Here is a 25,780-nt window from a genome sequence, read left to right on the forward strand (position 1 = left end):
GTGTTCTGCTCTTTATCGCTGCATGACTTTATCTCCTGCTTCTTTCTGTCCTACTCCGTCTCCCCTATAATTACTTTCTATCGTCCTGCATTTTGGGCAATGTTTAAAACACTTTATTATTTTATGCCACTATGGTTGCCTAGAAACAGCTTTAGGCACCAAATTAAGCCTTTATTACCGGTGGGGTGATGGAGGGGTCTGTGTGTTTGTTTGTGTTTGCTCCAGATTTATATTCAATTTTGAAATCTGACATGGGGCTAGAAATATTGTCAATTTCCCAGCTGCCCCAAGTCATGTGACTTGTGCTCTGATAAACTTCAATCACTCTTTACTGCTGTACTGCAAATTAGAGTGATATCACCCCCACCCTTTTCCCCCCCAGCAGCCAAACAAAAGAACAATGGGAAGGTAACCAGATAGCAGCTCCCTAACACAAGATAACAGCTCACTGGTAGCTCTAAGAACAACACTCAATAGTAAAAACCCATGTCCCACTGAGACACATTCAGTTACATTGAGAAGGAAAAACAGCAGCCTGCCAGAAAGCATTTCTCTCCTAAAGTGCAGGTCACATGACATGGGGCAGCTGTCAGATTTCAAAATTGAATATAAAAAAATCTGTTTGCTCTTTTGAGAAATGGATTTCAGTGCAGAATTCTGCTGGAGTAGCACTATTAACTGATGCATTTTGAAAAAAACATGTTTTCCGATGACAGGATCCCTTTAACAACAAACTTCTGCGTGTACACTGTATATACATAGAGATTGATTGAGAGAGGAGTGTGTGTGGTGTTGAATCTGTTGAGGCGTATCAGATTATGGGATGTGTTTAAGGATGCCACCTTTTTGCCACATTGGCATCAAGCATGATTTTTACCTGCCAGGCTGGTAAAATACTGGCCAGGTGGCAACCCTAGATGTGTTTGTGCAGTTGATAGCGGAGGGACAACTAGGTTGGTCACTATAATATGCAAGTGATTAGTTTATAGGAATTGTTCAGTATAAAACTGGGTAAATATATAGGCTGTTCAAAATGAAAAATGTTTCTAATATAGTTAAAAGGAAAAGGTTGTTGGAGCATTCCATGGCTAAATACTAAAATACAATGGAAGTGCTACTGATCTTGCCAAATTAACTACAGACATAGAGAAGAGACGTTGATCAATGCACATTCCCTGGTCCCGTCACAGAAGTAATCTATACAGATGCATGTATTTACAAAGACAGGGGTTTTTAGTTACAAAATTATGATCATAAGATTGATAAGCCACCATACCACGTCAAGGTAAAACCCATATGGCGGTCCCTAACTATTTACCTCTGGTCATAATACTCAATTGCTAAAGCCTCCAGCATAAGAGCATTACCTGACCTGGGCATTGGTTTCAATCATAGGGCTTAGTCTTCCCACACCATTAGCTTTCATAGGAGAGAGATAAACTAGACCCCAGCATTGGTTCCATGAGATTAATCCTCCCCCGCTTGCGGCTTTTAAGAGAGAGAGAGAGACTGCCCAGACCACCACCCATTTCCAAAGGCATTGTTCCACCATTTAAAGGGACGGGTGAGGGGGTGCTACAAGCACATGTAAGCCTGGCCTGCAGCATAACTGCTGAACTTCCGAACAGAATAGATCTGCTACAATACAAAATGCAAAAGGTTGTGCGAGCATTCCATGGCTATATACTAAAATACAGTGGAAGTGCTACTGATCTGGCCAAATTAACTACAGAAGTAATCTAAACCAGGGCCGGAACTAGGGGTAGGCAAAAGAGGCAGCTGCCTAGGGCGCAACGATTGAGGGGCGCTGGGAAGCTACCTCTTCTGCTGAATCGTTCTCGAAGGATTCGGGGCTTTGGCCGATTCCAAAATAGTGGATTCAGTGCATCCCTAGTAGATATACAGATAGAAACAATAGAATTCTACCTGTATCTGACGATTCAGCACTAACAATGAGCAATGTTTGGGAGCCTTCAAAAGCACCCGATCAAAATTTTCCATCCAGCCCAATCAACAAACAGACCGATATCCAAGTCTTCTCCCATTATCGGTCGGCTCTTTTCCCACCATACACGCACTGAATATCGTACGAAATTTTGTTTTGTACAATATTATCTGTGCGTCTATGGCCACCCTAAGTCTTGCTCTCCCTCTGGTCCAGCAAGAGGATAAAAATGGAAATCAAGACTTCATTATTATTCTTTTATTTCTGTAAAATGCACATCTTCCAGCACAGAGCACAAACCCGAGATACTTAAATAGAAACCCAATGTCAAGCCCCACACCGGTTTTATAATCCGTGACCCCACTGGTTTATGTATGGAGAAAGGTAAAGTTCATTTTTGGCATTTTCACAGTCCCGATTTCATGAGTGGTATTTGCTCTGAAGTAACAGATGGATAATGGTTATATAGGAGGGAGTTTAGGAATGGTCCCTGCATTCTCCACTTTTATGTTTTTTTGCCCGGGGATAAATTATTTCCAAAAATTCATATTCTGTGCAAACATCAAATAAAAACATAAATAAAATCAGGTCAGGCGACCCATCGGGAAATCTCTGCAACTCTGTGCAAACAACAAATGTATGTTCTATTGCTGTGAAATAAAAAAAAAAAAATAACAATAATCATTGGGACCAGCTAAAGATGGCCGCTACCTTCATCTTGAGATTCGGCCGTGTCAACTGATACTGGAACCAGCACGGCCTCCGTAGAACTGTCCTGTGATATTATCACACATACATATACATATATAAATATACATATTCTCCCCGCTCTGCTGCAGAGCGAATAATTCAACTACTATCAATGAATAAACAAGAAGTGTTGCATGGCGGAAGGCTCTTGCTTTATTGCATGTTCTGTATTTGCACTGGTGCAGGACGCTTGCACGTCACTACAGGGCCGAGCTCCTGGGCCCAATTTGCAGTTCGTAGGGCAGAATCAAGAGGAGCATTCGGGTGTCCTGTGGTCCCAATCTTCATCCCCTCCCCCCTCAAAGAAAAATGTGGAATACATGGAATATGTTAGGCCGACGTCAGTATAAGTTATATACAATATTTTAGGACTTTACAGTGATTGCTTCCCGAACAGTGTGTGCACACAGATTACACAGATCCACCTTGTGCTCTAAATGTTGCACCACCGGCCAGGCTCATGGGATAAAATCAACCCTGTGGCCCCACATTTCTGACAGTTGGCACAAGCTGGCTCTTGAAAGGAAAACGGGTATAGAGAGAGTTTCAATGCCTGGTTGCAACTGAAGACTGGCCAAGGCCTAGAGAGTCATGCACTCGATCCAGTCGCTTCAGTCAAGAAAGGGAAACCAGTTTTCAATATTTTTCAGGTCTCAGCTGCTGTCTAGTCACAGACCCTGTTTGCATGAATGGGATAATGGGACAATGATTAGGAATGCCTCCCAGTCCCACGGTGCAACAAGTTGTTTTTTTTTCCTTTTTATTTTTTTCTCTGTAACAGGTCGAGTTAAATAGTGCAATAATCTGCAAACCAGAGCAGTTATATGCAAGGCTCTGGCGTGATGTTCTTCATATACATTTAGCAGAATAATGCACGCCAGCAACATCTGCCAGATAGGTGCAACCCTCTGCAGGTCTCTAGCACCTCAGGGTGCTGCTTATGTTTCACCTTTAGCACGATTCTGGAAGGCTGGGTGATGAAAAAAAAAGCTGGGAGTAGAAAGACTCAGCCTTATAGTGGAAGGAGCTTCAGTTGCTCTCGAAGAGAGACAAGAGGTCGTCATTACCACTATTGGGTAGGTCTGCAGGTCCGAGATAGGAGAGAAGTTCCTCTGTGTTTGTCAGTTCGGGGAGAAGCTGGAAGAAAACAGATTTGCATGTCACTAGGGAGGAAAGCAACGACTGAAGCAAAACAAAACATGTAACAGCGGAACAGGAAATAATGCGGAGCAGAGCATGAGACTAGTAGTTGCTGAGAAAGAACTGGATGAATGTAATGGCTACAGGAGCTCAATGCTCTGGGGTAACAATGGCTGCCTTGGAGTGGTGTATGTAGATGAGCCGCACCTCTCACCTTTCCTATGATATTCCTGCCCTGGTTGTGCAGCTCTCTCTAGACGGTCGGCACACGTCAGTACAAAGTAGGAAGTTTAAGAGAATTGCCTAGGGATACATAGAGTCCCGCCCAATTACCCATAGTCCACCAGGGTGTTCCAAAGTGAGGCTTGACACTCAAAGTCCATGTTTTGGTACAAATGTCCAAAGTCCAGTTACATATTACAGATCAAACATGATTGTATATTGTCCATTTTAAACAAACTTGATTTAATGCATATTTCACACACATGATTATCAAATATAACAAAGTGAAGTAAATTATACTACTACTAATGAGCATTTTAGCTTGACTTGCTTTTTGTAAATAATCCTACCACTTGTTATTGACACTTTGTTTCCTTTCCACAGATGATCTTGGCCAGTGGGATTAATGAAAAATAGAGCTAATGGTAAAACTCCCGCTGGTTGTGAGTAGTTTCATTTACTTTACTTTGTTATATTTGATAATCAGGTGTGTGAAATATGCAATAAATCAAGTTTGTTTAAAATGGACAATATACAATCATGTTTGATCTGTTAATATGTAACTGGACTTTGGACATTTACACCAAAACATGGACTTTGAGTGTCAAGCCTCACTTTGGAACACACTGGTGGACTATGGGTAATTGGGCAGGACTCTGTGTATCCCTAGGCTTTAAATATGTTTGTAGCACTAATGTTTGTATCCTGACGAAGGGAGGGTTAATCCCCCCAAAACGTTGATGCACAGGTGGTCACTTAAATAAAAGGGGTAAGCTCCCCACCTGCAACATATATGGTGTCTCGTGCAGTTCTCTTAAACTTCCTGCCTTGGAGTGGTACAATGCCAAGGTCAGGATGGCATTTTCTGTATTACTTTAAAGAGGCAGAAATGCTAGTTAGCCATGCTCAGGATCCAGAATGGAATAGGATTAGCATTTATTCTCAGAGATCAGGAGAAGAGAGTCTGAGTAGAGAAAACAGTGGGCTGCCGTAGATAAAAGAAGGTATTATATGGGTTGAAGGTGAACTAAACCCTAAAAATATGGCTTAAAATTCCATATTTCATTTACTGAACTTATTGCACCAGCCTAAAGTTTCAGCTTGTCAATAGCAGTAATGATCCAGGACTTCAAACTTGTCACAGGGGGTCACCATCTTGGAAAGTGTCTGTGACACTCACATGCTCAGTGGGCTCTGAGCAGCTGTTGAGAAGCTAAGCTTAGGGCTCGTCACTAATTATCCAGCAGAAAATGAGGTTGGTCTGTAATATAAGCTGATGCTACAGGGCTGATTATTAAATTCTGATGCTAGTTGCAATGGTTTCTGTGCTGCCATGTAGTAATTATCTGTATTAATTACTAATCAGCCTTATATTGTGACATTTCTATTCTATGTGTACTGTATATTGTGAGTGAATCCTTAAGCTCAGTAAGTGACAGCAGCAGAGAGCATGTGCAGTGAATCGGCAGAAAAGAAGATGGGGAGCTACTGGGGCATCTTTGGAGACACAGATCTTCACTGCTAAAGGGCTGTGGTTGCCTTGGGCTGTTACAGAAGCACAAAACATAATGTACAACATTTATAGCGTACTTCTTTAATTAAGCTTTAGTTCCCCTTTAAATGATTGACTGCAGGGAATGATGTAAAGTATAAGAGACTACAACAAAGTCAGAGGAGACAACTGGGTTATTTTAAAGGGATACTGTCATGGGATTTTTTTTTTTTTTTTTCAAAATGAATCAGTTAATAGTGCTGCTCCAGCAGAATTCTGCACTGAACTCAATTTCTCAAAAGAGCAAACAGATTTTTTTATATTCAATTTTGAAATCTGACATGGGGCTAGCCATATTGTCATTTCCCAGCTGCCTCAAGTCATGTGACGTGTGCTCTGATAAACTTCAATCACTCTTTACTGCAAGTTGGAGTGATATCACCCCCCTCCCTTTTCCCCCGCAGCAGCCAAACAAAAGAACAATGGGAAGGTAACCAGATAACAGCTCCCTAACACAAGATAACAGCTGCCTGGTAGATCTAAGAACAACACTCAATAGTAAAAACCCATGTCTCACTGAGACACATTCAGTTACATTGAGAAGGAAAAACAGCAGCCTGCCAGAAAGCATTTCTCTCCTAAAGAGACCAGGGGCAGCTGGGAAATTGACAATATGTCTAGCCCCATGTCAGATTTCAAAATTGAATATAAAAAAATCTGTTTGCTCTTTTGAGAAATGGATTTCAGTGCAGAATTCTGCTGGAGCAGCACTATTAACTGATGCATTTTTTCCCATGACGGTGTATCCCTTTAAAGAGATCTAATCTGAGGAAATGACAAAACTCAAAGAGTGAGGGGTGGAGGTTACTCAGTGAGAGTAACAGGAAGGAAATAGAAACAAGAGTCAAGGAAGAGATTAGCCAAATCAGGAAATACCAAGGACAAATACAAAAAAAGAGAAAAAAAAACACTGCAGCAATTGAGGATGGAAAAGTGTATTACAAATCATTTCCTGGTTTAAAGGGAACCTGCTAAATGTCAAGTGCATGCGTCAAGACTGTGCAGCGAGCCTTGCATGCAAACATTCTTTATTTTATGGGTGGTGTATGCTGTTTGTACATTGTGGGGGAAGACAGCAAGTATAGTCAGGGGTTTCCATGTGCCCCCTGGTGGTTTTTGTCTGTAGTGCTATTCTTGTAAATTTTGTTTCTATTCAGGGGCAATGGCAAACAGTGATTTGAGGTCTAAAATCATACCTCATTAATTTCAATGGCAAACAGCAGGACTCAGTCGCCTGACCCACAGGTGCATCACTGTCACTCAAAAACCCTGGTTACTGCAGTTCTGAGTGACAGTCATCTGACCTGTGATTGTGTCTGCAAGCAGCTGCCATTTCGCGGGGGTTTACAGCATTTTGGTGTCCGTCAGCAGAAGAGGAAATTACCTTGTCTGTCACTGACCTAAATCTTTGAAATAGGATTCGAGCAAAGCTATGGGGCATATTTGTCAGAAGGAGAAAATACAGCTTGTCACAGATATTTCAAAGCTCTCTGTTCACATGTACAGGATTTTGTAGGCGCTTAGTGAACTCTTACGTCCACATCTTATTTCACTCTTTTTAAATCCCAAAAAAAACTTGACTGTAAAAAAAACATACTATTTGAAGGAGAGTTTTATCGCATGTATAGTGCAAAGAAGATGATATCTATGTGCTTGTTATTACTATCTAAAGCTGCCCATAGATGCAAAGACATAGTCGTACAAATACATTTTCAGACCGTGTGGGGAGGCAGAAAAACTGTTCTGAGATTTTACCACGACATCAGTCGTTTAGTTGACAGGTTAGAAGATTTCTGTTGGCTACCGATAATATCTCTGCATATATTGCCTATCTGATGACATCAATGGGTGACTGTCTCTACTATTTCTCAGACATAACTTTTGTACTTTTGCTGTCTGTCAATTAATGGATAGAACATTGTGCGATTTATTTTTCCTACTTTATTTAATCTAAATGGTTAGTTGTTGATCGTTACATTGAAACAAATGACCTTTCGTTGTACAAAGAATGAAATCTGCATGTCTATGGCCAGCTTAAAGCAAAAAAATAAAATCCCATTTTTATTTTCTTTAATGAAAAAGAAACCTATCTCCAATATACTTTAATTAAAAAATGTGTACTGTTTTTATAAGAAACCTGACTGTATGCAGTGAAATTCTCCCTTCATTTACTGCTGTGGATAGGAATTGTCAGATGGTCCCTAACTGCTGAGCAGGGAAACAATCATACTTATGAACAGCAGGGGGAGCCCCCGCCTTACTTCCCAGCCATGCAGAACTCAAGAAGCTTTGTTTGTTTCCCTGTAGAGTAGTCAGCAACTGTGTAGAGATTTGAATTGGATTTTATTTTTGCCTTTACATCCCCTTTACTGTTTCCAACTCCAGCTGCAGGGACAAAGATCATGGAGCCAGATTTGAACAGGTAAACTGGGATTCTATTTGGAGGATTATTTTGCTGCAGCCACTGGTTCTGTAGAGTTGGAGAAAGTTTGTATTAAAAAATACAAAAACTATAAAATCCACATTAGATGACAACACAGGACCCAGTGCAGTCTGTATATTCTGATTATTAATCAGTCTTGTTGAATCAGCTTCTGGCAGATATTATTTGACTTGTGCTGTTTTGATAATTTATGATGATCCCTAAGTAGACCACACTGAGCATGTGCACAGTCTTGGTCTTGCAAAGATGTTTAACAAAGTTACAAGATGGTGACCCCCTGTGGCCATCTTTGAAAGCATAAATCATTTGTTTGATTAGGCTTGTGGTGCAGTAAGTTCATGTTTATGTTTTGTATACAAAATACAGCATTTCTAGCCTTACTCTATTTTAGACTTTACATGCCCTTTAAGTAAGAAGTCATGCACTTCATAAAGAAGCTGTTGCTATTTTAGCTATATTTCCACAATACTTGCTTTCAGTTTGTCTCACACCTAAGCCACTTTCAGTCACACACAGGTACCTTCCATCTATTCCTGTTAAGGACTGGACCTGACACCTGGGGCAACAAGGGAGAATTTAAGTAACATCACATGTACATAGCTTGCAGTTTTATACGTATTCAACCACATTTCTCCATGGAAATAATGTTATGTTCTGTGACTCAAAACAAAAACAGACATTGTTCCTCCTGTTGTAGCTAAATGCACAGAGGCTGTTGATGAAAAGCTTCTCTGCAGTATGATGTTGTCTCAACCTTCGTTCTCTAGGTATGAATCAAACTTATAACCATGGCCTGTAAAGTAGGGTGGCACAGATGAAGCCATTATTACAATGCCACGGCACCTTTGCAAGTCACTAACACCCCATAAAACACAATACCTTCAGAAATGCAGTAGTATGGGGCTGATTTTAATATTTTTGGTCTAAGCATCTTGTTAAATAAGAAGGATATATGCAAAATTACTGAAAAAAGGACATGTTTCAGTCTGTTAAAACACTGGATGTTTGGAGAACGATTATTGTTCTGCAGTATATTGAGCCCAAACCCAAGGCCAATGTTAAGGTGGACATAGATGTACTGATAATATCGGAGAAAACAAATAAGTGTATGATATTCGGTGCGTGTATGGTGGGAGATGAGCCGACCCATATCGGCAGAAGACTTGGATATCGGCCGTCCGCTCATCGATCAAGCTGACTGGAAAATTTTGATCAGGTTCTTTTGAAGGCACCCGAACATCGGCCATTCTTAGTGCTAAATTGTCAGATACAGGTAGAATTTTATTGTTTCTATCTGTATATCTGACAATATAGCTCTACACGTGTGTATTGAAATGAATGATCTTCTTGGACAGATCTTTTCCAGAAAAGATCGTAATTGTAACGTCTATGGCCATCTTAAGAATGGAGTAGTTTAGGAAAAAGGTGAATAGCCTTGACTTTTGCAACCGAGTCAGACCCAGAGGACGCAAAGGTTCAGACAGACTCTGCTTTCATCTACAACCTAAATTACACGTATGTTTATCACTGACATTCCTTGAATCATGTATTCTGAAATGTTGCCTAGAATAGCGTTTTCTTTCATTGTGCGAAAGATATTTTTGGTGAAGGGCCCTTTGAAATATATTGTATAAATTGTAAAATGCCTACTGATTTAAATTTTGGTGATGGGCTCTTTGTGTAGGTGAAATGGTGAAATTCCAATTGAATTAATGAATGAATAAAGAAAATGTGGAAAAGTCCATGGGGCAAAAAGTCTCGAAGGTGGTACAAAATATACAGAAAAGGCTGCCAAACAGTGATTAGAAGAGAGAAGCTGAAAAGCAACAGTGGTATATTAGTAATTTGGGAAAAGGCTATCAAAGTGGAGAGACAAAAAGTGGGGAAAAAGAAATGGTGTGTGTGTGGGTGGGGTAGTGATACAGAAGTGGCCTAGCTAAAGGATTACATAAAAAAGAGAGGATGAAAAAAAAAACAACTCTTACATCCAGTGAAGGCTCCGGAACCTCTGTGCCTGCCATGGCCACATTAGGATTAAATGCCAAATCACCACCAGGTTGTGCCATTAGCTGACGAGGTGTGTTTCGGTGGTGGAGCTGATGTGCTGATTGGCTAACAATGCTGGAGGTGTGAGGTGACTGACTGGGATTGTGCGTAGGTTCCATCCGCCCAGAGGGAGGTACCTGCAAAGAAATGGGTCAGAAGACAGTCTAATGAGAGTGATTTAAAAAAAGTTCTGTACAGCAAACAGTAGGAAGAAGTAACTGGAACAAACACTTCACAATAAGCTCTCTAAAAAGGCAAATGCCGATATTGGCTCAAGGCACCAGCCTCATGCTCTAATCTATATCTAATTAAATGTATCAGCTCCAAATTCTTAACGAGTCCATACCTGTCTTGCAAACAACATAAATTTACAGAATTTGTATGCATCCTTAACAAAACATGAAGCCAAAGCATGATACTAACCTGCCCAGGCAGTGGTGGGCCTCCAGCCTTCTCAGGAACCAGTAAGGAACTGGGAATGTCTGACTGATAGGAGATAGGTGGTGGTGCTGTGGGGTTAAAGTCATTCATAGTTGGTGTGCCAGGATTGGAGGATGTGTAGCCACCATCTGAAAACCCGCCTGGGTTCTGAAAACCAGGACCTGGAAGAAGTAAAAAATATATGAGAAACTGATGCAAAACAAACAATGAACTGCTTAATGTGTAACGTGAAAGAAGGAATATTGGTAAAGACACAACTAGGGTATTTGAAGAGACAGCAATTGCTACTTCCCAGAACAAATCCAAAGTTTGTCTCTAAGAGATATTACATACCCTGGTTGGTATAGTCAGAGCTCACACCTCCGACTGATTGGATGTTGTTGAAAGGGGAAGAACTTGGTCCCAGAGCTGCTATCAACTCCATGACATTCGGCATTACCATGTGGGCAGGACTCAGACTCCGGCATCGTTTTAGAACTGGCCCATCTGTCTCCTCTTTTATATGGGTGTCTGGCTTTACAGGGACTGGTTTCCAGCTGCAGGTTGGGTCAATTGTGATCTCTTCATAATCAGAGCTGTGGGAGCAACAGTCAGTAATGAGGAGTCTGCCAGTAATTACAAATAATCCCACAAATAAAGACAAAACACACACACATATATATATATATATATATATATATATATATATATATATATATATATATATATATATATATATATATATATATATATATATATATATATATATATATATATATACACACACAAATGTTGCCTCTGTCCCATTTACTTACTTCTGAATATACAGTAGGGTTCCCAGCATATACTGGTCAACTTCTAACCCTTCCAGGAGGGCTGTTTTACTACAGGGAAAAAAAACACCATCAAAACATTATACCCTTTCATGCTACAAATTACATATCGGAAGTATATAGAATAATATGTCTTGTATAGGAATAAAATAGGGAGATGTTGACCCCCTTTATAATGAACTTCAGCCATCATGTGCCTAGTTATAGCAGATGTGAAATGAAAAACAGAGTTACTGTATGTAATCTAATCGGAACCACCACCCACCCCCTTGTAGCCTCATAAGCATTTTCAAATATGATGATCTGTGTAATACTTATCTGCACATGTTACTAATAAAAAATCTACTGTTATTCTATAGAAAATATATAACCTGAAACAAGCAAGCCTTCCAAAACTGCAGTCCTGCCATACTCTGGTTATGGTTAGTAAGTAAGTAGTATTAAAGGACCAGTAATAGCCAAAAAAAATTTGTTAGTATGCTACGAAAAAAAGACAACAACACATATTAAACTTTAAAGTTGCTAAGTCTTTTATTAAGAAATAACTTACCGAAACTCCACTTGTGCTCCTCTTCAGAAAAGGCGATTCATTGTGCGGCACTCCATTTCTCCTCCCTGCCTTTAATATAGGACATAGCCAGGGAGGAGAAATTGAGCGCCGCAAGATGGCTCGTCGCCCTGTCGCCGTTTCTGATGAGTTATTTTTAGCAATTTCATAATAAAGACTTAGGGATTTTAAAGTTTAATGTGTTGTCGTCTTTTTTTCGTAGCATACTAACAATTTTTTTTAGAAAATTTTTGCTGTTACTGGTCCTTTAAATCAAATGGAAATGTTAAAAAAAAAAGATTTAGGGATATGAGCAACTTGTCCATAGTTTAATGTCTTTAAAGTATATACTTGTATTTGCAGAAACTTGCAGAGCATTCCTAGAAAGGGTGCCTGCATGGGTGATATGAGTGGTGGGTAGTTGCTGCATCCCAAATAACCTGCCTGTGCTTGAAGCTACCAGAATATTTAGTTCACTTACTTGCACACTGGACATCGCCATGTCCCTCGTTCACAGTTCAACTGAAGGTAAGACTCCAGGTCAAAGCACTAAGGAAAACAGAAAGAACAATTACAAAAGAGCTGAAAGAATGCAAAAGAAGAAATGTTCAGGAAAAGTGGCACAGGAGAATGTTGGAAGAGAGAAAATGATAATAAACAGCAAAAGTTAATTGTAAAGAGGTAAACAGGCCAGGAAAGCAGACAGAAAAATCAAGTTTAATAGAGCTTTAATAGAGCATTAAAGTGAAAGCAAGAAACAATGCAAGGGCTAGAAAGGAAATGAATGGTGTCTTAAAGGGAAACAAAGGGGAAGAAATCAGGAAAAAGTAACCTAGAGGAATCTAAAGCAAGGACTAAATCTTCCCCTCACCTGGATATGCCGGCAGTCATGTCCCCTTGCAGGAAGCTGGATTCTCCGGAAGGTTATTGGACATTTCAGAGAAACTTTTATGGCTGTTTGTTCCACTCCATCCTCCCCATTAGGGCCTGGAGTCCCTGGAATACTGCCACTGTTGAAATTCCTTTTAACTGGAAGAGAAATAAAAAATAGCCCATGTCAGACAGAAAACGTGGCCACATATAGAATTAAATTAAATGAATGGGGACGGACTGGGGTAGCATAGGGCAGGTAAATCAACAGAAGGGGAGAGCAAGTCTTACTCTTTGTGATGCAGTGTTCAGCTGGAAGCAGTCTCTTCTTTATTAAACCCTGTAGGACAGATCGAACCGATGGCCGGTGGACTAACTGTAGCACAAACAGGTGAGACTAAAAGGAAACACAACAAAAATAATGATAACCATCATCGTGTTTAGCTTCCTTACCTTGTTGCTCATACTGCTCTGCACCCTGCTACATCCAGCTAACCCCTTTTTCTCTTGCTTAAAACGAAAACTTAAACTTATAAGACCAATGTTTTGCTTGTTGGTTGGTACAGGTGTATCATACTAAGATACAGGAACTGTCTTCTTCAGGGTTCCTGAAAATAGAACACTGAAAAATATGTTCTCTGTCCTGTTTCCTGTAAGTACTGTCACATTAAATCAGCCCTGTTTTTTGTTATGTCAAGGTCCACTGTATACCATGGACTGTTTAGACATTTTCTCCCTTAAGTGTCATTTTCACCCATAGGGGGTTATTTATTAAAGTCTGAATGCCAAAAACTTGAAAAATTTTAGTTTTTTTAGAATATAAAATTTGAATTTTTAGTGGAAAAAAAAACCGCGAATTTTTCGTGATATATTATACCCAGAGGATGGAAAAAGTCGAAATCTCAAAATCTGGCATCTCAGTCCAGGTTGTATATAAGTCAATGGGCGAAGTCCCAAAGATATCCTGATCTGCGCTGGGTTTCATGCAATAATCCGAAGATTTTGTGGTTTTCGGGCAAAATATCCGAAAAAATTGGGAGTTTTCTGGTGGAAAATCTACAAAATTTGTACGGTCCGAATGTTCTGGGTTTTTTCCTGCACAGGAAATTTTAGGGAAAATGTATTGATAAATAAGATTTTGATAAATAACACCCATAGTGTCACCTATTTTCTATTTCTCTTATGATGTCGCTCACTGCTTTTCATGCCCCAGCTAAAAGCACATGCCCCGTTCCTTATTATTAGTGAACGGACAACCATCAGATCCCAAGCTGCTGCCAAACTACAAAGTCTCACTGCAGGTTAATTCCAGTAGCTGCAACTGTTTGAAAAAGGCTGCCAATGCTTGTTATAACACAGAGCGTCTCACTTTGAAGTCAAATGCTAGGAACATGGTACTCACACAGCAGCAGGCACTGACGGTGATCTGGATGCTGTTTCTGCCAGGCTGGCAAACCTGTTTCAGGTACAGGGCTTTGTGTGAAGTCTTGTTGTCCCCTCGCTCAATGCTCAGTGGAGTAGAGTTCACGCTAACTTGCACTGAGCAGGGCCAGTTAGTGTTCATCTGACGATCCTCATGGTGATAGCACTTAAACTGCAGTTCTAGGTCAGGCCTGAGGAGGGAGTGGTATTAGTAGTTGTAGCAACCTACTTATATTATACCATCACATCATCAACAGAGCACCACAACACATAAATACATGGCAAAGAGAAGTAAATGTTGTGAAAAGTGTCTGAGGATTGTAAATATATAAATATATACTGCTGCTGACCATTCATATACATAGGAGTAAATACAAACCTCATCATGAGCGTCTTGTACACGGACTCCCGCAGGTGGAACACGTGGTTACTGACAGCCAGGTTATGTTGGAGTCGGAATGGTTCCAGCACAATTCCATCACGCACAGGGAATGTCAGACGTAACTCATCATTGCCGGTACCTGGTGTATAAGAACCAGTGTTAATCCAAATTCAAATTTTATTATGCAGGTCTGCCTACATTTTGCCACTTCAGTCATACAGAATTTTATTGCATTTCACTGTCTTTTTGGTAGAAAAAGAAAGTGCACTAAGATTGTTTAATAGGCAAATTATGACATATGTGCTTTGATAAAGCTAAAGGCATAGTACTGGCAGCCCTGCTCGTAAACCTGATTTCCATGCATTAATTAATCCTGAAACGTCATTGCTGATTGGTTACTGCACTGAAATAAATGCTAGAATAAGCCTCAATAGCCAAAATCTATCCATGGTTAAAAGACATGTAGAGCCTACATTTTCCTACCATGTATATAAGTTGGGCATATCTTCCCCACCCAAGCCACATCATTTGTATATCATACTAAAACAAATAGCAGCTTTCACTAGGCGGCCATCTTCCCTGTGACACATCATCAGTAACACTGCAAAGCTGAGTTCAGGAGAGGTGTTTAAGACAAAGAATTAGGATCAGACAGCTAGAGCAGAGTCTCTATGGGAACCAGCAATGCTTTCTCTTCATTAGCTGTTAGATTGGAGGGCATGTTTAGTAATCTGAGCTGAGAAGAACTGAGCATGCTCATTAGTCAACAGCCAAAATAAATTCCTGAGGGAGGGGACAGAGTGGGTTAGAGGAGGAAAGGGGATTCTAAGTGATTGAGGGGATGCTGCAGCCATACTGTTAACCTTTTAACAACCAGAGTGGTGGGTATCTAAAGATTCCAAAGAGGCTGTCCACTGATTACATTTTTGTAGGGAGGGTTTACATGTCCTTTAAATGTTTTTATGTTCATAGATTTACAGTTCTGTAGCCAACCTACCGGTGGGTGACTGGTGCAAGCTGCTGTGTGGAGGTTTAACATCAGGCAGAAAAGGAGACTTCACATCCTGACCTGGAGACATATAGGGGGTAGCACTGCTGCCTGGTGTCATTGGTGGAGTAGGGTTTCCTGGCAAGGGAGAGCTGGGATATCCTGGCATGGATCGGCCCGGCTGTGGGAGATGAAGAGAACATCAGAATGAAGGGATTACGTCTATCAACTTGCTACCCTTCTCAAGCCCCATTCTACATCCCAGTTTATGGAATCCCACCCCAACTATAGCAACATCTTCAATCTGTTCTTCCAATCAAACAACTTGATCCTCACCCCAGTCATAGTTTGACTGTAGCCAAAATTTCCTCCATTGAAGTTATTGCTCTGTCCGTTGTATTGATCTGTTAGCTAAGGAAGAAATAACAGGGCTCGATTAGGAGGGAAGATGAACTGTAGGAGATAAAAGGGAGCAAGAGAGGCGGTTAATATAAGATCTATACAGGTCCCCGTAATTCTATAGAATGATCCATTTTAGGTCTTCAGAAAGGAAGTTAGTGGACCCTGCTAGAAGACCAAGCACTTTATTCAGTTTAATTGTTTTCAGATTGTTCCCCAGAACTAAAGACTTTTTTTCAATTACTTTCCATGTTTTATTTTTTACCGTTTTTCCAAAATCTAAGTTTAAACTTGAATGTTCATTCCTCAGGTTTTAGTCTGCTCAGTAATTCAGGTGCAGACTCTATAAATGGTTACAATTTTGCAACATTAACTTGATACATTTCTCAGCAGCATCTCTGGAGTATTAGCAAATATTCTATCAATTCTTGCCTTTAAATAAGTAAACCTTTAAAATAAGTGAATGTAAAATTGATGAGAGTGCTATTCTAAGAACTTTTGCAATTTACATTCATAATTTCTTTTCTTTTTATTCCAAGATGTTAAGGGATACATGTACTGTTAATATGAATGAATTTTGTTTCAACAGCGCCACCTGCTGGTTATTTTCCCACCAGTCTGACCACCACGTAGTCAAAGAAGTTGTCAGGAGAAAGAAAGAGGCTGCTCTGATGTTCTTCTGCTTAGGAATAAAACCAGAAACCTTTCTCAAATCTTTCCTAAGATTTCCTGACAACTTCCTTGGTGGTCAGACTGGTGAGAAAATGACCAGCAGGTGGCGATGTTGTAACAAAATTAATTTATATTAACAGTGCATGTATCCTTTAATATCTTAGAATTAAAGAAAAATAAATAATGCATATAAATTACAAAAGTAACTAGAATAGCACCCTCACCAGTTTTACATTCATTTATTTTTAAGGTTTACTTATCCTTTAATGAAACTCAGGGATTCTGCAGGGACAAAGATAAGAAATGTATCAACTAAATGTATTAATGTAGAACAGCTTACAGGGTCGACAACCGGGGGGGGGGTCGTCGACCCTGTAAGCTGTTCTACATTGATACATTTAGTTGATACATTTCTTACCCTTGTCCCTGCAGAATCCCTGAGCCACCATTTTGTGATGGCCTGTGATGGTCTATGCGTGACCTTTAATCTAATATTGAAGTGTTAAGTGTAATTTTTCACCTTCTAAAGCAGCTCTGGGAGGGGGGGCTCCCAGAGCTGCTTTAGAAGGTAAAAAAATTCCACTTAACACTTCAATATTAGATAAAAGGTCACGCATAGAAAACAGATAGTAATTGGAAAAAGTCTTTATTTCTGGTAAACTATCTGAAACAAACTGAACTGAAAAAAAGTGTTTGAAGGTGAACAACCCCATTAACCTAACTGCAGAGAAAAACACTTTTTTTTAAAGTTTTGTTCTAATAAAACAATGGATGTCCCTTCCTGTTCTTGCCAAACTACATCTATTTCTTTCTCTATCATCAAATCACTTCTGTTGTTACTGGGTAAGGGAGTTTATGTAAATTACATTAAAAAAGAAAAACATAGATCAAAACATGACCTTCAACACGTATATTATTTATAACGACTTCCAAGCTCTCTGAAAGCACAACTGCATTATTTCTATATAAATATTTGCAGGGACATGACCCACTACAGAGTTGATTTAAGCAAATAATGTTTAACCACACGAACAGCTTTTAACACCGCCGCTCTTCTGTGATGATTCTCTTTATGGTGCGTCAGACAGCTAATTTAAAGGAAAACTATGCCCCCGAACAATGTAGGTCTCTATAAAAAGATATTGCAAAAAACAGCTCATATATAAAACCCTGCTTCATGTAAATAAACCATTTTCATAATAAAATAGAAAATAAATAATAAATAGAATAAATAAATAAATAGATAAAATATATAAAATATATAAATATATAAAATATATTAAATATATTTATATATAAAATATATAAAATAAATAAATAGAATAAAATAAATAAATAGAAAATTGCCATTTTGAAAAATAAGGGCCACCCGCTGGGATCGTAGGATTCACAGTGCACACAAACAAACCATACATGTTAGGTCACATGAGCCAATTAAAAGACAGAGTTCTGTCTTTTGCTTCCACACTTCTTCCTGTTACAGTTAGAGCTGCAGTATTTCTGGTCAGGTGATCTCTGAGGCAGCACACAGACCATCACAAAATGGTGGCTCAAGGCAAGAGATGTAGAAGGGCAATATTTAATTAAATATATATACCAGTTTGTAAGATTCTTTCATATGCCACTTAATATACTATAAACTATCTGTTGCTTAAATATTCATTTTGGAAGTAAAGTTTTCCTTTAAAATTATTCAAAATCCTATTTAATCACGTAAGTCAAGCAAAATTAACTTTAATTACGCTATTTAAATTATTTGAATCCTGTTTCCTTCGAGTCTGGGAATTCATAATTGTAGCAAGCAGGCAGGAGCCATTTTGTGGACACTGTTATTAAAGGGGAACTCCACAAAAACATGACGAGCTTTTTGAAAAGTAAACATAATTTCAAGCAACTTTGCAATATACATCATTTAAAAAATATGCAGACTTTTCATGATTTTTAATGGTTTCTGACAGTGAGGCTAGCCCCCTGCTCTTCTGCTGATCTCTTTGACTACTTTGCTGAGCTGGCTGACTACTGTTACTTTGTATCAGCAGCCATCTGTCCTCAGCCTGCATCCTCCATAACCCACAATTCCCTGCACACGTGATTTCAATAAGGAAAGTAACATCACAGAGCAATGCATTGTGGGTTATGTAGTTCCTGCATGCTGTCTGTAAGCTGTGGAGAAGTTGTTACAATTTGTAACATCAGTGTTTAGTCCCTCCTTCCCTGCCAGGATTTTAAATGATGCAGAAAGAGAAAAACTGTGAACTAGCTGGATTTGAGCATGAGCATAGAAAATGACATTTATTCATACTTTTTGAAGAAACAGGTAACTGTGATGCGTATATTAGGGGTTTCTGTGTTATGTGGGCCTCTATCAAATTTTGGTTTGGAGTTCCCCTTTAAGGCAAGCCTTGCATCATCTCAGAATCTTGTTTGTTCACCAAAATAGGGGACCTGATGTCCATCCCCATGCCCTGGCTACACAACTAAACGTTGAAGAGAACGGGGAATGTGGGGAGAGCAGTGACATCTAGGAAGTACCGAATGGAAAGTGAAAGTAATTGTCTGCCCTACATCTATGCCACTGGCATAGAGGAGGGGCAGACAATATTTGAATGACAGCTAAGATTTTTAAATAACTTTACAACAGCTATGAATGCTTTAATAATAAATAGACATTGGATTTCTTGTTTAATTTGAAAAGGACTTTTATTTTACAGCTTTTTGTTTCTGGGTGACAGGTCCCCTTTAATAAATAAAGCCCACCACCTATAAAATGCTTGTAAAAGTCAGTGATGTATTAAAAGTACCTGTTCATAAAAACCGTCTGTCTTCTGGGAAGAAACACAAATAACATGTCATATATAAGTGAGTAAATAATAACCTACCTTGTAAAAATGCCCCCCAGGGCCTGCCTGGGGCAGGTACTGTGACATGTTTGGCTGCATGCGGTGCCCGGTGTAAGAGGGGGATGGGGCAGATTGCTGCGGAGTGGTTGGTGCATATTGTCCCCCATGGGGAGGATACTGGCCACTCTGAATATACTGCTGAGAACTGTAACCCTATATTAGAATAAGAAAACAACATTTATTACTTACAATGTGCTATCATACACGGCACAATTACAGCCATCCTGACAAACAAAAAGTATGCATCTTTTGGTTCAAAGTCCTCAAATGTGGTATCACTCCTCTTTGAACGTTAGCTACACCCCAAAACAGTTTTAGCCCAATAAAAAGAAAATGTAATTCTTTACAACTTTCCAATATACATTCATTAAAAATATTCAGTGGATTTAGGTTATATTATGGGGCATATTTATCAAAATTAAAATTTTAGAGTTTTAAATACCTCGATTACAACTTGATTGGTTTCTAAAAAAAAAAAACAAAAACCTCAAATGGCAAAAACTCCAATCAACAAGTTTGGGGTTAACAACCCAAAAGCTTGAATTAATTGAGTTTTCTGCGAGAAAAAAAACTCGAATTGATCAACTCAAACATCATGAAGGATATAAAAATCTTCCAATGGTTTAAGGGACCACTACCACTGACTCCTACATGACCTCAACAGGTGTGGGATCATTATCCAGAAAGCTCTGAATTACGGAAAAGCTGCCTCCCATTAACTCCATTATAATCAAATTATCCAAATTTTTTAAAAATGGTTTCTTTTTCTCTGTAATAATAAAACAGTCGCTTGTACTTGATCCAAACTAAGATATAATTCATCCTTATTGGAAGCAAAACCAGCCTATTGGGTTTATTTAATGTTTACATGATTTTCTAGTAGACCTAGGGGCAGATTTATCAAGGGTAGAATTGAAAAATCTAATTTTTAAATTCGAATTTTGAGCTAATTTTAGTGTACTTCTACTAGGGAATAGTTCAAATTCAAAAATGCGATTATCAAAATGTATCATGTACTGTCAAAATTCGACTTTGACTATTTGCCATCTAAAACATGCCGAATTGCTGTTTTAGCCTATGGGGGACCTCCTAGAACCCATTTGGAGTCATTTAGTGGACTTTGAAAAATCTAAGTTTTTTTTTTGAAAATGCTTCAAATTGACTTAGATCGAATACGATTTGAACGATTGAATACAGCCTATCCACTCAAATCTAAAAAATTTGATTTTTTTTTTAAAAATCAATTTCAGGTTGGTCTTTTTTTATCATAATTTCGAGTTGACGGGAGTTTAAAAAAATTGGCATCACCTCGAAATTCAACCCTTGATAAATCTACCCCTTAAGGTAATCTAAATTACGGAAAGATCCATTATCTGGAAAAACCCCAGGTCCGCGCATTCTGGATAACAGGTCCCATACCTGTATTTTCAGATTCAAGATATTTTTATGGTCGCGGTATAATAAATATCGAAAAAAATTCGTTTTTCAATACAAAAAAATCGAAAGATTTTTGTTTGTTTTTTACCCGAAAATGTAAGTTTGACCAAAAACATCAACTCAAATTTTCGTGGAAAACACAACTCGAACCTTAATAAATCTACCCCTATGTGTAAACGGAATTGCAGTTGAAAGCGGTATTTGTTTATCTCTTCCTGTTTCCTAATTCTGGCTCTTGGAACAAGGTAGCTACATTGTTTGAGAAGTCAGAACCAGAATGTAAACAGTGAACAGACACTGCTCCCAACAGCAATTATATTTACAAATAACTTTTAATAACAATTAAGATTATTCAGAGTAGATGAAGATTGGAAAGTTGCTTAGAATTCAATTTTCTTTCATCATTTTGGGTGGAGATCTGGTAGTGCTCTGCTGCTGGTCTGCACCACAGGGGAATTTCAGTGGCTATGATGAGGTTTAGAACTTAGTATTGAAGAGAAAGAAATGTCAGATGCCAGCACAGATGCCCAATAGTGTCATTGTCACATTAAAGCAACCCTAAACCTAAGCCTCTTGCACGCTGTAGATATGTTTGCATCTGTGAGATTGTGTAAAAATCAGATCCAGCCAGAAGCATCATGATATTATCATATCTGATTACGAGGCCACTCAATCTGGTACAGATTTAAAGGGAATGTTCACTTTTTAAATGAACATATAGTACATTCTACATAGAATGATTTCAAGCAGTTTTTTTTCTATATGATCTTCATTACTGAAACTGTAATTAGACTTCACCTTTATTGCACTCATTTTTTTCATCTTTTTAATCTTTGTCTTCCATTCCCATATTAACTATCCCCTTTCAAATAAAAAAATAATATTGCATCTAAAATACATCATGGAAATTCACAGTAGATCATACTTCCAAAGTCCAATACCTCCAATAAAATGATTAAGTTACCAGCAAAATGAGACCACATGGGGCCGCAGGCAGGTTTATTTTACCCAGAACCATATATATATATATATATATATATATATATATATATATATATATATATATATATATATATATATATATATATATATATATATATATATATATATATATATATATATATATATAAACTTCGAACAGAGTATGCAATCTCAGGTCTTACAAACTTTTTTTTATTGTTAATAAAAGCTACAGACTCACGTTTCGGCCTCCCTAAGGCCTTTCTCAGAACTTAAAACAATAAAAAAAAAAGTTTGTAAGACCTGTAAGACCATTATTTGTTTTTTTTGCGAGTGCTGGCATCTTATAACTAAATATGGACTATAGTTATATAGTATATATATATATATATACCTGATATATAGGGACTTATATCTGAATGGGATTATATATATCATACAGACAGTCATACAGATAGGAGCTTACTTTTCAGGGCTGCAAGTCAGGCAATGTGTTCACCTTCACATCTTTTAGACGAGATCCAGAGTAAATTGCAGCACTCCCATGTAGTAATAAAACCGCCTTTATTACTACATGGGAGTGTGCAATTTACTATGGGATTATATTTATACAAAGGGCCCCTTGATCTAAACTGCATTGTCTTTATTTGTATAAATTAGGGTGTTTTTAATCATGACTAAAGGTATAATCGATTAATAAATATTACTTTTTCTTTAACAATAAATATGTATGATTATTTCCAAGCGTCTGTGGGTTTAAGTCCTTAATGTATTTTGGTGTTGTTTGAAAAAGTTTATTGGACACCCCAGATCCTTATAGTATCTAGTCACCCATAGGGATTCAATATGTTAATTGTATTTGGACTACATTCTTATACACAAGTTTAAATAGCAAAGCTACCAGTCCACAAAGCTGCAAAGTATACACAGGGTAAATATATAGCAGGTTTTGCCCTTGGTCAGACTTACATCATTGGAGTACGTCCTCTTTACTGCTTGCCTGGGTATCTGCTGGCTCTGGAGCTGGCCAGGGTAGCCATGGGGTGGTATTCGTTGCCCGGTATATACAGGGTTCATGCCAGGGGCTCTTGCAGAGCCCATACCCATTTGGGACATGCCAGTGTTACCCATCACTGACCCTAGACCTCCAGATGCCATTCCACCTTGCATAGATGGTCCCCGGGGCCCAGAATGTGGCATGAACTGACCTCCAAAATTGTGAGAAGGCCCCACCTGCAGAAAAGAAAGAAGAGAAGTGAACAAAGGCAGCAACAACCCTGAGGGGGGTTTAGCACATGGGAATAGCAGGTGGCAGGTGTGAGGGAAGGAAAAGCGAAAAAAGACGACACAAACAAGAAAGTAGGATACTCCTACTCACCGCTCCATATGGGTTTAACTCCTGGCTCTGTTTCTCCTGTAGGGCAGCCACAGTTGCTGTTGCCGTGGCAGTTGCTGTGGCCGCTGCTACTGCTGCTGCAGCTGCCGCCTGTGTGAAATCTGCTGGGCCACGACCAGTATGTTGTGGCATCCCCATGCCACCTGCAGATGTGGGGCCCCCGGGGTAACTGCAGAAAGAGAAGCGCACACAACCAATGACATACTAGAGACACAAATATACACACGTTTTATACACAAACGCAGACAAAAATATTTATGAATGGAAATATAAATCAACCTGCCCTGCTGCCACCCCTCACCCACCTAAACAGCAAGTTACAATACCTATTGGCATATGCATTGCCCCCAGGGTATCCGCCTCGCCCATATACGTTTTGCTGTAGGTAACTCTTTCCTGCTCCACCTTCAGGGAACGTCTGCTGGCCCATATACTGAGGGCTCCCCATCCCCCCAGCATTGCTTGTTAGACCTGGCATAACTCCGCCCCCACTGGGGCCACCGCTGGGCACCATGGGATTACCAAAGACCTGAGGAAAAGGAAGAATTAAAGAAAACAAATTTAGTAGGTTCTTTGTAGTGGTCAGGCTAAGGTGTATATAATCTATATGTGTGTGCAGTATGTTTGTTAGAGGACAAGTAAACGACAAGTGCAATGCAGGTGGGGACAATATAATATATTACAGGTCCGCTGTAAGGTTTTAATGCATCAGTGCTCTGTAAGACACTGGCAGGCGAAAGGTTAAGGCTGAGCAGTTCAACAGGCACCTCCCCCAATGACATCAAATTACCTGGCTCTGCGATGTGTTGCTCAGACCCCAGACGGTGGTTACCACGGAGAGGGATCCTGCCGCCTGATTGGTGTTTGGTTGCCAGGAAACAGACTCGTATGGAAATGAACCATCACTGTCAGACAGAGGAGGAATATAGTTGCGCGCTTAGAAATGGTAGCAAGTACAGTGTGTGTGTGTGTGTGTGTGAGTGTGGCGTGTGCGTGTGGTGTGTGCGTACATGCAAAAGAGCAGATGTAGGTAGACAGACAGAAGTCAGCATGTATGTACAGAGGGAAAATGCAAGTGTGCATGCAGGAACGGCAGGCAGGGGTGTCACAGAAATAGGGGGTATAGAGGTGTCTCACCTGTGCCCTGTGCTGGGGTGCGATGGTTTCATGGGGTTCATGGAGTTCATTTGCAGGCAACTCTCTTTGTGAGGGGCTGAGGAACAATGATATACAGTATCACCTCACCATTCCCTACATCAGAGCTGCTCAGTACCCTCCCTAGCAATTATGTGACGCCACAGCTCTCGCACACATCCCTCCACTCCCCACCCAGCAGTATCCTATACAGGGTCAGCAGCACACCGCTGCCATCTTACTGAACGCCTATTTGTACCCGCCAATGACATAGCCCGCATGAGGTGCGTGGCTAAACTAAAACCATACCCACGCTGGCTACGGATGATGGAAGTTGTAGTTCATCTGCTGGTTCACCTCAGGTTCGACAGCCGTGCTCTATTTTACAGCTTTCAGTGCACGTCAGGGGTTAACACTTTGCTCATCTGCCCCTCTCCCTTCCTCTTGTCACATGACCACACATTCTGTACACAGGACGTGGAAGTTGGCAAGTTGCCCGCATCTGGCACTAGTTAGACACCCCATGATTAACCCTGTGTCTGTCAGGAGACACTGTAACTGCCCAGCAGGGAAGGCACCAATGAACAGCCCCCACACACACAAACAGCGACCGCCCTCTCTCATGCTCCAAAGTACACGGTTAAACAAATTCTTCACTGATACTGCCCATTCCTGGGCATTTGTACACAGAAAAACTCCCCAAGGGAGCAGGGAATTTCACCCCCAGCCACCGCAGAAACTGTATCTCAAAATCAACACATGACGTCCACAAACTTGGCTTGAGCAGCAGCATAAAGTCACGTCATAAAATGGAGGCTATAAGCACACACACACACAAATATATATATATATATATATATATATATATATATATATATATATATATATATATATATATATATATATATATATATATATATATATATATATATACCACAGTCTACATATACATGACAGGTGGAGTCAGCTGCTGCTGCCCAGAAGGCAAGGGTCACCGGGGTATGTAGAGGAGAACCAATGAGCAGCACACTAGCAGGGGGTAGGATAGGGTGTGCGCAGGAAGCCAGGCGCAGCAAAGGGACTCGTCATTGGGGGACAGGAAGGAAACGAACAGCGGCAGGAACGGAAAAGGCAGAGCAGTAAATGGGAGACAGAAGTGAACAAGTGCAGCAGGGGAAGGGGAAAACGTCTTTGTGAGGGGGCAGAAGAAAGGGGGGCAGGTATCGAGAAAAGGGCAAATGTGGGGAAAATATGTGAGGAAAGTGTGGGAGGGGCTGAACAATCTCTACTTCTATCCTAGTCTATTGTATGTAATGGCAGAA

General features: G+C 39.7%; 1 protein-coding gene across 7 annotated transcripts in view; it reads right to left on the bottom strand.

Annotated features, from left to right (window-relative positions):
- Window positions 1-2,188: 2,188 nt before the first annotated feature.
- zmiz2.L (zinc finger MIZ-type containing 2 L homeolog) overlaps window positions 2,189-25,780 on the bottom strand; it is a 44,712-nt gene continuing 21,120 nt past the window's right edge. For 3 of the 7 annotated variants that reach the window (XM_041585166.1, XM_041585169.1, XM_041585170.1), the window contains 18 exons: window positions 24,462-24,537; window positions 24,115-24,229; window positions 23,651-23,853; window positions 23,307-23,493; window positions 22,898-23,161; window positions 19,511-19,684; window positions 15,897-15,971; window positions 15,570-15,741; window positions 14,570-14,711; window positions 14,171-14,381; window positions 13,060-13,165; window positions 12,770-12,927; window positions 12,380-12,447; window positions 11,334-11,402; window positions 10,873-11,114; window positions 10,522-10,700; window positions 10,038-10,235; window positions 2,189-3,832 (listed from right to left, as the gene is read on the bottom strand). In XM_041585166.1, the coding sequence (XP_041441100.1) occupies window positions 3,725-3,832; window positions 10,038-10,235; window positions 10,522-10,700; window positions 10,873-11,114; window positions 11,334-11,402; window positions 12,380-12,447; window positions 12,770-12,927; window positions 13,060-13,165; window positions 14,171-14,381; window positions 14,570-14,711; window positions 15,570-15,741; window positions 15,897-15,971; window positions 19,511-19,684; window positions 22,898-23,161; window positions 23,307-23,493; window positions 23,651-23,853; window positions 24,115-24,229; window positions 24,462-24,537 (2,747 nt within the window). In that variant the 3' untranslated portion in view covers window positions 2,189-3,724. 7 annotated transcript variants of the gene reach the window in all.

This window comes from Xenopus laevis, chromosome 3L (genome assembly GCF_017654675.1).
Source record: "Xenopus laevis strain J_2021 chromosome 3L, Xenopus_laevis_v10.1, whole genome shotgun sequence".
NCBI lineage: Eukaryota > Metazoa > Chordata > Amphibia > Anura > Pipidae > Xenopus > Xenopus laevis.